Source organism: Metopolophium dirhodum, chromosome 1 (assembly GCF_019925205.1).
Source record: "Metopolophium dirhodum isolate CAU chromosome 1, ASM1992520v1, whole genome shotgun sequence".
Classification (NCBI taxonomy): Eukaryota; Metazoa; Arthropoda; class Insecta; order Hemiptera; family Aphididae; genus Metopolophium; species Metopolophium dirhodum.
This window is the reverse complement of record NC_083560.1, coordinates 113,176,526-113,192,285: the sequence shown is the minus strand read 5'-3', so window position 1 is coordinate 113,192,285 and position 15,760 is coordinate 113,176,526. Positions and strand designations below refer to the sequence as shown.

Genomic DNA, 15,760 nt, shown 5'->3' with positions numbered 1-15,760 from the left:
GGTGACGGAACTTTTAAATCTGTTCTCTCGATATTTTCACAATTATATACAATTCATTGTTACACACGTAGCTTAGTTATTCCATTAGTGTATATATTAATGACTAGTCGTACAAAGAAAGTATACGCTGAAGTTTTAAGGCAATTCCTTGTATTAAACCAGATCTGAACCCAAAATCTATTAAAATAGATTTTGAGCAATCCTTTGTTTCGGCGTTCAAACAAATTTTTCCTAATGCTCATATAAGTGGATGTTTTTTTCATTTTGGCCAGTGTGTATGGCGTAAAGTACAATCTACTGGGTTACAAAAGAAATATGCAGAAGACTCAACGTTTGCTCTCCATGTTAAACAATTATGTGCTTTAGCATTTGTGCCAGTCCTTGATGTAGTAAAATCTTTTAATACTATCCTATTATCCCAATATTTTATTGATAATGAACAATTGTTTGAACCTATAGTAGATTACTTTGAGGAAACATGGATAGGTTGAACAGTTCGTAATAGAAGAAAAAAACCATTATTTCCAATAGAAATGTGGAACTGTTATGACAATGTAATTAATGACCAACCTCGAACAAACAATGCTGTTGAAGGTTGGCACCATGCTTTCAATGCATCATTGGGAAGTCATCATACGACTATTTGGAAATTTATATCTTTTTTGAAGCAGGAACAGGGGCTCCAAGAAGCAAAACTAGAAAAAATTAATCTGGGGGAAAATAACCCTACAAAAAAAAAAAAATATAAAAACAGACCAACGTCTTAAAAATACAGTAGAAAACTATGAAACTTCAAATATCATTACGTATTTGAAGGGTATCGCTCATAATTTTAATTTATAAACATTTGTATTCTATATTATTACTTTAATTATGACGTTTTTGAAAATTATGAAGATAAAATAACAACTAATTAAAATAAAACTATATATTTATATTTTATATTTTTTTGTTACCGGACATTTTTTAGCAGGATATTTTTGGTACAAGTTCTTTTTGAACCGGACCAAATGTCGCGGATTATTTGTCGCCGGATATTATTTACCGGATCAAATGACGGGTCACCAAATCTTCTAATAGGTGGAGGTGTCTTTTTTGACATAATCGAATCAGAACGTAAGATGATCGGTACAGGGCCGTTAAGCTTACAGGATAGTGCCTTGGGATGGATTGTCACTGGCAAGGTAGGAGTAAACTGCCTTCTGGGGACAAATTCCCTAGGTGAAGCATTAGAAAACAGTTGGCGACAGAATTAGTGAATGGTTGTGCTAATTTCGGGCAGACATCAAAGAGTAACCGCAAATGCTTAGAAGAGCAAGAAGTAGTAGATCATTTTAAGCAAAATAATATTCGTGATGATGAAGGACGATTTGTAGTGCAGTTACCAGTAAAGCCATCAATTAGTGAATTAGGGTCGACCTTGGCCATGGCAACATCACGGATTCTAAATATAGAAAGAAGACTGCATGATGAATGTTTGAAAAAAAAAGTACACGCAGTTCATGCACGAACACATAAGTTTGGGGCACATGAAAGAAGCAACTGAAAGCATATTTAGCAACCACATCGACTGCTATTTACCCCACCACGCAATAGTCAAGGCTTCCAGCCTCACTACAAAGGTGACTGGTGAGGGGAGGGTAGTGTTTGACGCATCCGCCAGACGCACTACAGGCCTATTGTTAAATCAAGTGTTGAAGTGTGGTTCCACGGTTCAGCAAGAATTGTTGTCTATATTTACGCGATTTCGAAAGCATCAAGTTGTCATAACCGGAGATGTTGAAAAGATGTTCCGACAAATAAAGGTAGCAAGGGAAGATTGGAGGCTACAAAAGGTCCTCTGGAGGTCAAATCCTGAAGAAGAGTTGCGAGAGTACTATCTCACTACAATTACCTACATCAGCTTCATTTCTAGCCATCTATTGCCTTGTTACGTTAGCTACATCAACTGAGCAATCACACCCAACAGAATCGAAGGCAATTCTTGAAGACTTGGATGATATAATGACAGGCGCCGAGACTGAAGAAAAATGCTGTCAGTTGCAAAAGGATATAAGTATGATCGTGGATTCTGCTAAATTACCTTTAAGAAAGTGGTGCTCAAATTCTAAACTTGTACGGCAGAAATTATCAGAGCATGGGGAGTCACCGTTATTTTCACTGGACATTGGAGATCAAGATCTAGTAAAGTCATTGGAATTACAATGGTAGCCAGTTGCGTATGAGTTTCAATTCAAAATTACGCCGAGAAAATAAGGGACACTTAACCAAAATGATGATATTAGAGCTAAACCGAATATTCGACCCACTTGGTTTCCTGTCACCAGTGCTGATAAAGGGGAAGATATTTCTCCAGCAATTGTGGGCAATGAAAATTGAATGGGATACAAAATTGCCGAATGAAATTCAGGAGAGATGGAGACAATTCTACGAAGAACTCGAGCAGCTAGTGACCATACGAATACCAAAGAAGGTAAGGCCTGAAATTAGTAACGTGGCGCAGATTCGTGGATCATTTGGAAGCATTTGGGGCCAGCGTGTATGTGCGCTCGCGAGATAACAAGGGAAACTGGCACTCAAGAATTTTGTGTGCAAAGACACGAGTGGCGCCCTTAAGAAATATCACAATACCGTGTCTTGAACTGAACAGTGCATTGCTACTAGCACAGTTGGTTCAAAAAGTAGCACAGTCACGGGAAATGCCTTCTAAGTCCTTTAAGTTGTGGACCGACTCAACAATTGTGCTAGTTGGCTAAACAGCCAGAATATTCGTTTGAAAACTTACGTATCAAATCGAGTGACGCAAATTTTGGATCTGAGTGAGGCAGCACAATGGAATCATGTAAGGCGAGAGGAAAACCCAGCTGATAAATGCTCAAGAGGCCTAAGGCCACAGCAGATGCAAAACGCAGACTTATGGTGGAATGGTCCTGGTTGGCTATCAGCAGGGGATGAAACTTGGAAAAACTCCTTGGCACAGCCACCACAGGAAGACAAGTTTCCAGAACAACGCCCTCTTCAGCTGGCGTTAAGTACCATTGATGGATCAAGAGATCTAGTAAGTAGATATTCAGACTGTCGAAGGCTAACACGTGCTGTATCATGGCTGAGACGGTTTGTGGAGTATTTACGACTTAAGAGAAAGGGGTCTTGGAGCCAGTATCTAACGGTCCAGGAATTCCAAGGGGCGAAAGAGGTATTAATAAAAAGACCACACACGGAAGCATTTGGAAAGGACATGATAGCATTGAAAAATGGTATGGAGATACCACGCAAAAGCAGAATCAGATCACTATGTCCATATATTGACAACGGATATTAGTGATATTAGTGGGAGCAAAAAAATCCAATACTGTCACCTGATCATTTAATTACAAGGTTAATCTACAAGGACTGTCATCACAGAATGCTACATTGTGGTCCACAAGCACTCCTAGCAGAAGTCAGAAGGATATATTGGCCAACGCGAGGCAGAGCAGTTGCACGTTATTTTTGTTGCAGTTGCAGTTGCAGTTGTTCGGCAGTGCGTCATATGCAAAAGGGCAAGCCCCACGTTTGACCAGCTGATAATGGGCTCGCTTCCAAAGCAACGCGTTCAGCACTCACGGCTATTCATTCACAACTACCAGTGTTGATTTTGCAGGCCCGCTGATCATCAGAAGTGGAATTAGAGGAAGGCCGGGAAAAAAGTCATGGATTGCTATATTTGTATGTTTCTCAACAAGATTTAAGTCCACATTGAGGCAGTATAAGATTTAATAGCCAATGCTTTCTTAGCAGCGTTTAGAGAATTCATATCCAGAAGGGGAAAGCCGAACATGGTCTGGAGTGATAATGGAACGAATTTTATTGGAGCACGCTAGCTGTTTATGTGAGAAGGTTGATGGTTGTCTAGCATCAGAAGGAATAAATTGGAAGTTTAATCCACCCGCACCGCCACATTTTGACGGAATATGGGAGAGCGCAGTAAAAACCGCCAAATTCCACCTCACAAGGGTAGTAAGGGGCATCTCTTTGACCCTGAGTGAATTGCAAACACTATTATGCCAAATAGAAGCATGCATGAATTGTCGGCCCCTTACCCCCATGAGTAGCGATCCCAATGATTTGGAACTAATCACTCCTGCTCATTTCTTAATAGGAGGCCCGTTAATATTCCATCCAGAACTAGTGATCGAAAAAAAGGAGATAACAGCGTTAAGACGATGGAAGCTAGTTCAAGGGCTGCTTCAGAGCTTCTGGAACAGGTGGTACGCGGAATATATCCCACAGCTCCAAATACGGCAAAAATGGACGTCAGGATCGAGGCCACTAGCCGTAAATGATGTAGTAATCATCAAAGAAGATAACTTAGCACCTACAAGATGGAAGCTAGCACGTGTTGTGAAGGTGCATCCTGGTAAGGATTGGACCCTCGTTCGGGTGGTTACAGTAAAATTAGCTAATGGTTCAGATCTAACCAGACCGGTAGTGAAACTATGCCGCTTGCCCATTGATCAAACTGACGAGGTTGAAAAATGAATTTTCAACGGGGGGAGGATGTCGCCGCCACAATACATCCCGCCACCGACTGGGCACAAGCACAAATCAGTCGTATAATTATTTAATTATTGTTAAAGGTATTATTGCATAATATGTAGGTTAGGCCGTGACACGGCATCGCTCAGCATAGGCCGCCGGGGCGAGCAGTCCGTTCCGTAGTGCCTACGCGGAACGATGAATTATTACGTGCGCGAATCAGCGTAAAGTATATTACTGTTTTTTGTAGGGCGCTAATCGCCAGAATTTTATATATTATTTTATGTAAGGCGCTAATTGCCAGAATTTTATATATTTTTTTTAAATTATTGTAGCGACGCATAGTGCCGTTTATTATTATTATTATTGTTATAAACATTATAGGAAGGGTAAGCAGCTGGCCAGCCAAGCACCGTCATATTTGTGAGCTTTTATTTACATATTATTATTATATTCGTTCGGCCAGAAGGCCCGTGTATTATTATTAACTGAAATTATACGCTGATATTGTGCCTAAACTCTTACTGTTATACATTTATTCACATAGTTTTTAAGCACACACCTACACACCCCACCCCTATAACTAGTACTCACAGGTTTTGCTTGGCGAACCTGTCCAATTCCTGTTGAGTACTATACCATATACACACATACCACACAGGTCGGTCGGGGATTAGTGGTGTAACTAGGAAAATTTTGGTGACCAGGCGGCACGGCTTATTATTGTTCGTACCCGGCCCGTGCAGTAATGATGTCGACTTTATAGGTGTAATCAGGAATATAATGTGGTTAGTTTTTACTAATGACATATATAATATTACTTATATTATTACCTAGTTTAAATTAAAAATTATATAATTTTAGGTTCCTAAGTATACAAATAAAGGTTTAATACCGGCGGTAATAGTCATCTATCAATATGTGTGCTATATTAGCGATATCTTGTGTCAGTTTTCGTGTGTACTCTATGAGTGTCGGAGAGTTGTGCGTTCTGTCGACTGTGACATGTTTGACAGGATGCCAATTATTTCAATAGATGGCGCGATAGGTATAATTTCATTATTATTTGAGGACTATGCGATTTTGTCTCGTTACATGATTAGCGCCACATCTTTTTCATCTTTTAAAATTCCTCAATTGAAGAACTGAACCTCATCAGTGTATTTTACACGTACGTTGCGACAGCCCGGCCCATTTCGAAATATTGGAAAATTTTTGCACCAAAATTTAGCATGCAATTAGCATGAATTTGCATGACTAAAATTAAAATTTGCATGGTATTGGCTTAACTGCAAAACTCAAAATTTAATGGGCCGGGCTGGAGCAATGTTGCGCCAGCCCGGCCCAATAGAAAAAATATACTTATCGACTTTATATATATGCCAATATTTAGCACGCCATTAGCATGAATTCGCACGACAGTCACCGGAATTCGCACGACATTTTTTAATTGCTAAAAACCGTTTTGGCGATTTTACCGTTGCGCCAGCCCGGCCCATTAGAGAAATTTTGCGATTTTTGTAAAAGTGATACCGCCAATATTTAGCACGCCATTAGCATGAATTCGCACGACAGTCACCGGAATTCGCACGACATTAAAAAAACTGTATACATAATACCTAATAATAATAACAATAATAATTCTGTATTGTGCTTCTAAAAAAACAGACAAATAGGACATCTCAAATATAAATTCTTCATTGAAAAAAGCACATAAGTTTAGTGGAACCCTCAAGTGGTCTCCGCGGAATCTTAGTGTCCCACAGAACACAGTTTAAGAAACACTGATTTAAAGTATTTGTGTATCATCAATTACATTATTGACGAATAAATATTCAGAGACGACGCCTAATCAATAAAATAAAATAAAATGATAAAAAATATTTCTACCATTTGGGAAAAAAATAACACGATTAATATATAATTACCTTGAGGTGATTATTTTTATACCGACAAGTTATTGTAATTAATGGTTTAAAATAGAAAAAAATTAGATATAAAACATTGAATCATATAATAAAAAAGTTCATAATATTGTAAATTACCAAAATGTATTGATGGTGTTTTATGGTATTGTAATTATATTAATCATAGATTGCTAGGAGCAAAACGGAAAAAATCGCAAAATTTCTCTAATGGACCGGGCTGGCGCAACGGTAAAATCGCCAAAACGGTTTTTTAGCCATTAAAAAATGTCGTGCGAATTCCGGTTGACTGTCGTGCGAATTCATGCTAATGGCGTGCTAAATATTGGCGGTATCACTTTTACAAAAATCGCAAAATTTCTCTAATGGGCCGGGCTGGAGCAATGTTGCGCTAGCCCGGCCCATTAAATTTTGAGTTTTGCAGTTAAGCCAATACCATGCAAATTTTAATTTTAGTCATGCATATTCATGCTAATTGTATGCTAAATTTTGGTGCAAAAATTTTCCAATATTTCGAAATGGGCCGGGCTGTCGCAACGTACGTGTAACACCGGACGCCCAATCTCGAAATATCGTAATTGAATATGTAGAAAATAAGTTAGATAAACACAATATTCAAACAATATTCCTTCGGTTATTTTTAATTTTTATCAAGCCTTTAAAAAAAATTAAAAGAATGTGGTCGTATTGCAAATAAATGTTGTACAAGTATATTATGTTTAAGTCTGTAGTGAAAAATGTGTATTATCTTTGGTTGATTACTAAATTAATGATTTATTTTAATAAAAACTAGGCCATTAATCCTAAGAGTGAAGGCCGAAGATGACCAAAGCAATTTTTTCAAGAAAGCTGTGAAAAACAAAAAAAAAGAATTCAACATTTGTTAAACTTGTATAGTTCTCAAGATAGTTCTCACATGCCTCAACAGTTATCCAATAAAAGACCGAAACAACACCAACTCGAGTTTACAAATTTAAAATAGCATATACAATTTCCATGCATAAGTCTAATATTAATAAAACTTTTCTTCCAGAATAAGCTTTGGCTATTCTTTTAGATTTAAATTTGACCAAACAACAATATATGATATTACGCCAACGACTAAAAGAGAAATAAGTATATGTTTTTCCTTCTTACGATATCATAAAAATTATAAATAAAGAATGTATCCACCTGACCACAGTATTGTAATAACCGAATCGTAAAAGTGCAGAATACAGTTCTTCAGTAATTCATTAATGATATACAACCAGATTTGGTAGAATGTATATATAAATGAGGTTTTGACGGAAGTTCCGGTTGGAGAGAATACAGACAGAAATTCACTAAGGTACTTGTTGTGAATTTGTGATTCAATCCCTAACAGGTATTCCTAAAATAACCAATAAAAATTGTGTTTTGATTGTTGAAGAAATTGGGAAAAAAACAAATATTTCGTTAATGAACGTCTTACCAAATCAAAGCGAGCACTTTTTGCTCTAACAAGATCTGCCGCGAAAGATAAACAATATAAATTCGTCTGGTTATCAAATGCGGATATTTTTGTGAGAAAAGATGAAAAATCCTTCTTTAGTATTATTTTTTTATGTGAAACATGGCTCATTAATGATTTTGAATTTAAATTAAATGGTAATAAACCATCAACTCTGTAGTAACTTTTAATAAAAGTGATGGTGTTACTATTTTTATTAAAGATTCTCTAAATATAGAACAAATTGATAAACAAGTTTTATTAAATTGTAATTCTATGCAGCTTATAATTAAAGTTGATGACCTTATATTTTCATTAATTTGTATGTATAGATCTCCTAACGATGATCTTAATAATTGTATTATTGGCTTAGACTATTTTTATCTCAAATAATGAATACATTTTTAAGTATTTTCTGTGGCGATATTAATATAAATATTTTAAAAAATTCAAATAAAAGCGATGATTATTTAAATATTATGGCTAGAAATGGATACCTACCTTGTATTAATAATTTTACTAGAATAACAAATCTTTCGGGATCTTGCATTGATCATATTTTTATCAAAAACATTAAAATTAATAAAGTTAATTCATATATACTAAGATGCGATATTACTGATCATTATGCAACTATATTAATGTTATCAGATTTTTACACAAATGAAAATATTCCCTCATATACCTTAAAATCTGATATGATAAATACTAGTCATACTAGAATAATCAATAAAGATGGTATTGTTATTGAATCAAAAGTTGATATTTGTAATGAACTTAATACTTTTTTTGTAAATGTGAGATCTAATTTAGAGTTAGAACATTTTAAAAATTCTGATAAATTCTTATTTAATCATAATATTATTGAAAACAGTATTTTCTTTAAGCAAATAGAACCTAATGAAATTGAAGCACTCCTTGCAAAAATTAAGAATCATACTTTTTTTTATGAAAATGATGTGACAAATTATTTGCTCAAAATTGTACGTAAATCTATCTCCTTATCGTTAGCAATTATTTTTAATAAATCATTATTAACTGGTAAATATCCTTCGAATTTCAAAAAATGTACAGTTATACCTCTTTTTAAATCGGGTGATAAATTATTATGTGGAAATTATGTGACCACTTTATCTCTAACTTTATCCAAAATATCTGAAAAATGTATCAAGGTTAAATTAGTAAACTTCCTAAATACAAAATCTTTCGTCTCTAAAAAACAAGTTGGTTTCCGAAACGGAATGTCGACCAATGACGCGCTATTTGGGGTTGATAGTTTTATACGGAAAAATATTGATAAAAACTATTAAGTATTAGGTATTTTTCTAGATGTTCATAAAGCTTTCGACTGTGTAAACCATGATATTTTACTAGAGAAATTAAATAGGGCTGGTATAAGAGTAGTATAACCTTTTGAAATCCTTTTTAAGTGGACGAACCCAAAAAGTTAAAATTGATGATACGTTTAGTGAATCTTTAAAAATTTCATGTGCAGTTCCTCAAGGTACTGTTACGCCCATTATTATTTATAATTTTTATTAATGATCTTTTGAATATAAAAACAAATATAAATATTGAATTATTTAGTTTTGCCGATGACACTTATTTATCCCTAGTACAATCTATTCTTATGGTTTTGGGGAGGAACATATAATATCCATTTATCCAGACTAAAAGTTACTATAAATTGTCTTATTAAATATTTATTTAATTTACCTTTTCAAACTAGCACTATCATTTTATATGAGTTACTAAATGTTAAGAACTTCAAATTTATTTATAATTTGTCTGTTCTGAAAGATTTATATAAACACAAACATTTAATACCAATATTTGATCATGAACATAAAACAAGGTTTAAACAAAATATTAATACATGCTTACCAAATTGCACTAAAGTTTTTGGTCAAAAAAGTTAATTTTATATTGGCTTACATTTATGTGTTCCATTTAATATTAATATAAATAATTTTAATAATCTTTCTACTTTTAAATATCAATTTTAATTTTATTTAATTTTATTTAATTTCAGGCTAATATGGAAATTAAATTGGTAGACTGTCAAGTTCAACCAAAAATAGATAGCTTCTTTAATTTGTTTTAAATGAATAAGGATCTTGTTGATAGTTAATAACTTGATAACTATAAACAATTATAATAACATGGTTTTAATTTTTTTGATTCATGCTTTACATTTACTTAAATATCATAATGCCCAGATCAAGAAAAAGAACAACCATTAGACAACTTTGGGATTCAAATAATATGTGAAAATCAGTAAATGATGTAATTGTACATAAAAAAAACATCAAGAGAAGCATGTCAGGAGTTTGGTGTTCCAAAGTCCCTCGTTATAGTAAAGTAGTTGCTGACAGAAAGTTAATAGTTGATAACTTGATAACAATAAATAATTATAATTAACGGATTTTAATTTTTTGTGATTGAAGCTTTATATTTACATCAAATATTATAATAGTAAATGAAAAGAAAACATACAAAAAAAATTAAGGAATTAATGAACCAGATTATTCCACTATCATAACTTCGTTTCATCAGATAAACATAGACAATATTATTTCATCAATTGTTGGAGATAAATTTGAGAACAAAGACAAGAGTTTTGATCCTCTATTAGACCAAAAACCTGGATTTGTTGGACTGAATAAGGAACTTGTTAATAGTTAATAACTTGATAATTATAAACAATTATAATTACATGGTTTTAATTTTTTTGATTGAAGCTTTACATTTACTTTAAATATCATAATGCCCAGATCAAGAAAAAGAACAACCAATAGACAACTTTGGGATTCAAATAATATGCGAAAATCAGTAAATGATGTAATTGTACATAAAAAAAACATCAAGAGAAGCATGTCAGGAGTTTGGTGTTCCAAAGTCCATCGTTATAGTAAAGTAGTTGCTGACAGAAAGTTAATAGTTGATAACTTGATAACTATAAATAATTATAATTAACGGATTTTAATTTTTTGTGATTGAAGCTTTATATTTACATCAAATATTATAATAGTAAATGAAAAGAAAACATACAAAAAAAATTAAGGAATTAATGAACCAGATTATTCCACTATCATAACTTCGTTTCATCAGATAAACATAGACAATATTATTTCATCAATTGTTGGAGATAAATTTGAGAACAAAGACAAGAGTTTTGATCCTCTATTACAGCGGTTCCCAACCGGGGGTACGCGAAAAAAAATTAAGTAATGGCGGAAAAATATTGAATTTGGTTAATTTAAAACTATTCATTTCAATCTCGGTGGTCACGGGGGTCACCGGCCAGTTTTCGTTGCCCGGACTATACATAAAATACTATCTTATAATATTATTATACCATTATACTATTATAGAATACAGATTATATAATATTATTATATGGTAGGTTGCGGTGATGTTGGTGTGTATTGAACTTCGGCCGGTCCGTTATCGACCGTTATCGCACATTCGTACACACGGGTAAAACTTAATTTTATATTATATTAATATATTGGAATCAGTATGTCGATTGCTTTCAAACTGTGATTGTTGTATGAAAACTTTTCTTTCGTTATTTTCCATTTTTTTCAAATTATTGTCGGTGGTTGCTTAATATTTTGTAATTTATTTTAAATAAGTACACTGTGATAAATATGGATCAATGGTTAAAAACTGGTGCAATAAAAAAACTAGACCAAGTTGGAGAAAATATTCATTTAACAAGTATATCTCAAGACTTAGCTAAAGATTTGTTACAACATACAGAAAATGCACAGTCTTCAGTTCTTCAAAAAGGTAAAAAGAGAAAATACACTGATGAATATGTAAAATATGGATTTTCATATGTAGGAGATTTTGACTATCCTAAACCTAAGTGTATTGTGTGTGGTGAAATATTGTCGAATAGCTGCATGAAACCTTCTCTGCTCTTGAGACATTTAGAAACAAAACATGCCGATTATAAAAATAAAGGATGTGATTTTTTTAAACGTTTAGCTAGAAATAATGAGAATACATCGATTTTGACATCATACATAAAGCCAGCTAATAAAGATAACCAAAACGCGATTGAAGCTAGTTATCGTATTGCAAAATGTGGTAAGAATCATACAATAGCTGAAAATTTGATTTTTCCTTGTATAAAAGATACCGTTCAGTGTATGTTTGGAGAAGAGAACGTAAAAAAGATAAACAGTATTCCTCTTTCAAATAATACAATTTCTCGTCGAATTCAGGATATGTCTGAAGATATTGAGTTGACAGTAATAGATAGAATAAAAAACAGTAACATTTTCGCTATTCAAGTTGATGAAAGCACCGATGTTACCAATTTCGCAGTTTTACTTGTTATTGCAAGGTATTTAAATAATAATGAAGTCGAAGAAAATGTTTTGCTTTGTCATTTATTGTCTGAACGCACAACTGGTGAAGACATATTCAATGCTATTGATTTTTATTTCAAAAAAATGAGTATTAATTGGTCCAATTGTTGTGGACTATGTACCGATGGTGGAAAGTCAATGTCGGGTATATATTCTGGTCTTCGAGGTCGCGTTATGAAAATAGTTCCTAATATAAACTGGAGTCATTGTTGTATTCATCGACAGAGTTTAGCATCTAAAAACCTTCCAGGGGAACTAAAACTCGTTCTTGATGAAGCTGTTAAATTAGTTAATTTTATAAAAGCAAGGTCTACAAATTCGAGAATATTTAAAGCTTTATGCGAAGAAATGATGAGTCCTCAACTCAAGTTTACTTTTTCACACAGAAGTTAGGTGGCTATCCCGTGGCAAGGTACTTGCACGTTTATTCGAATTAAGACATGAGGTCCAAATATTTTTTGAAGATCATTCTTTTCAATTATCTCCAAAATTACACGACTGCAATTGGCTTCAGGCGCTTGCGTATTTATCTGACATTTTTTTACAAATAAACAATTTAAATTTGGCGCTTCAAAAAAATTCAATAACGATTTCCAGTGTTTCGGATAAAATTAAATCAATGGTTAAAAAAATAGATTTTTGGAGGGTATGTATTGAAAATGACCAACCTGAGGTATTTGAAACGTTACACAATTTTCTATCTGAAAATAAGCTAGTTATGTCTCGGGAAATGAAGAAAAACATAATTGAACATCTGGAAGGGTTAAAATTATCATTCAAAAAATACTTTTCCAAACCTGAAAAAGAAAACAATTGGATTTCAAATCCTTTTAATGAAGAATTCTTTCAAGAAGCTACATCTTTATCTATCGTAGAAAAAGAAAACTTGATAGAACTTTCATGTGACACAACTTTAAAAAATGAGTTCAAAAGAAAACAACTTATTAATTTTTGGGTAGATATTAGAAACGAATATAAGCGACTCTCTGACAAGGCAATTGAGTTCCTATTGCCATTTATTAGTACGGAGTTGGTCGAAAGAGCGTTTTCTTCATATATTTTTATTAAAAATAAGTATAGAAATAAACTAAACGCAGCTCCAGATTTAAGATTATATCTCGCATCATTTGAACCTGACATTAAAAAACTATGTAATTTGAAACAAGGTCAAGGATCTCACTAATTATTTTCATTTATATTTTTTGTTTATTAAATAAGTAAATTAAGTAATTTTTTATGTGTCTTAATACTCAATATAAAAATAAAAATATATGCACTAGTTATTTTCATTTAAATTTTTTGTTTATTAAATAAGTAAATTAAGTAATTTTTTATGTGTCTTATTACTCAATATAAAAATAAAAATATATGCATTATTACATTATTGTTATTTTTAATTAAATTTTTTAAGAGTGGTTATGTGAAAAATTTTTAAAAATATAAAGAGGGGTACAACCTACAAAAATATAAAGCTTAGGGGGTACAGAAGCAGTGGCGTCATTTCAGTTTTCAATAGAGGGGGGCAAAGGTTTAGACCGGCCCGAATGGGTAAAAAAAACCGCAAAAATATTAGTAGTTTATTAAGATATCTTCTTTTTTTTATTTTTGAAAATCTATTAACTGCATTATCTATAAATCAATTTTACCTGATTCATTATAAGTATTTAAGTATATATATATATATATATATCTTATTTAAGTATATGATATATTTACAAATTAATATTATCTTAAATTATAATATATTTTTTTTTTATTGCTTGCTTACCGGCTCAAGTTTTGTCTGTTTATTAATATGTTAGAAATTATTTTCCATGCTTTTCGAGCAGTTTGCGGTAATTTTATATTTTTAATCGCACCACCTAACCACCCATCTATTTTTTTTAGATCATATTTTGCCCCAAATTAAAAGATTAATGTAAACATGCGTCACGAAAAAAATTAATTTTAATTTAGGTACTCAACTAAATTAACACAATACGCAGAATAGTTGAATCATACACGACTGTCGCAAGTTATGAAGTCCGTGAACAATGATAAATAATAAGAGCGTCAATGGGTTGTTGTTTTTAGAATTTGTAATCATTTTAGATTTTAGAAATTAAACTATACGAGATTATGATACTAACTGTTCATTTTCCTTCACCAAACACACTCACACAAACAAACATACATAAATACATACCCATACATACAATGTGTACGTCCCCGCATACGTCTAAATATATTCCAACAATCAATTAGTAAAAATGTATCATTGTGACAATAATTTCTTAGTACATACTATAATATTTTCTGAAAATATTATAAAATACCCACTACCCAGACAGCAAATGTTTGCATATTATTATAACATTATTATAGGCACGTTTTTGCGCTAATAAAATATAATAATGGTAAAACGGCAACAACTGGACACCGGCCCATTTGGCTGCTTTTAAAATCAGACAGGGGCAAATGCCCACCTTGCCCCCCCCCCCCCCAAATGACGCCACTGTACAGAAGGAAAAAAAGGTTGGGAACCGCTATCATAGAATATAAAATTAAGAATTCTTTGAACACATTTCTAACTTCAAATCCTTCAATATTTGAAAATCCTCCTCGTCGAGAAAGTGGCATCAAATTGTCAGTTGGTGGTGGTTGTTCGGTATCGAATCGAAGAATGTTCGTTTATTTTTCTCTAAGTACCTATCGCGTAACGTATTATGTAGACAGCAGGTTACCCAAATTAGATCGTCGATTGTGGTTTCTAAGTTAATCAGATAACAAATTCAGAAAATTTGGCTTAGCAATCCGAAAACATTTTCGGTAACTCTTCGAGCACGACTTAGTCTGTAATTAAACACAGCTTCTGAAGGATTTTCTCGTATATGGTTTCAAAATAAGTTTATGTAAGCGAAAAGCCTCACCACCTACAATTACATGGGGTGCTACTTTATCTGATCCCGGAAGTTGACATTGTTCTGGAAATCCAAATTTTCTGTCACATATTTGACTTTAAGAAAATACCACTATCGCCTTCTTTTCCGAAGGAACCAATGTCAACAACTATAAATTTATAATTCGCTTCCACCATCGCCAGAAGTACAATCGAATAAAAATCTTTATAATTATGAAATCTAAATCTGTCGCGCCTTGGAGACCGTACCTTTACCTATCTAGTATTTTTATATGTCTGTGGGTACATCCGTTATCATTCGCAATTTATATCAACGATAGTTAAATGGCACACGCATGCACAATAAAAGTCAGACCTATCGTCGATAATGATGTTTTTAACACGTAGTACGCGTTTATAATGCAGTAGTTCTATCAATAATATATGATCTAAGCTTTTACCCAATACTAGGTATAGATTAGAATATGGAAAGCTCAGTAGAAACCTTCAATGTTAGCGACATAACACTACAAAATGTATGTGATTGCCTATTCAGTATTTCTCCGTATCACTTTTATGTACTCGA

At 33.0% G+C, this 15,760-nt stretch overlaps 4 protein-coding genes across 10 annotated transcripts in view; 3 read left to right on the top strand and 1 right to left on the bottom strand.

Annotated features, from left to right (window-relative positions):
- The window catches only part of LOC132934884 (metabotropic glycine receptor), a 63,814-nt gene that overhangs the window by 28,144 nt on the left and 19,910 nt on the right, over nucleotides 1–15,760 (bottom strand). The gene's annotated exons all lie outside the window — the stretch shown is intronic.
- LOC132951321 (uncharacterized) lies at nucleotides 3,835–4,521 on the top strand. Its single transcript, XM_061023149.1, has one exon. The coding sequence runs from the start codon at nucleotides 3,835–3,837 to the stop codon at nucleotides 4,519–4,521; it is 687 nt and encodes a 228-aa protein (XP_060879132.1).
- LOC132951312 (zinc finger BED domain-containing protein 5-like) lies at nucleotides 11,568–12,689 on the top strand. Its single transcript, XM_061023142.1, has one exon. The coding sequence runs from the start codon at nucleotides 11,568–11,570 to the stop codon at nucleotides 12,687–12,689; it is 1,122 nt and encodes a 373-aa protein (XP_060879125.1).
- LOC132951300 (protein FAM200A-like) lies at nucleotides 13,015–13,479 on the top strand. The gene has a single exon (XM_061023120.1). It carries the CDS (start codon nucleotides 13,015–13,017, stop codon nucleotides 13,477–13,479), a length of 465 nt encoding a protein of 154 aa, XP_060879103.1.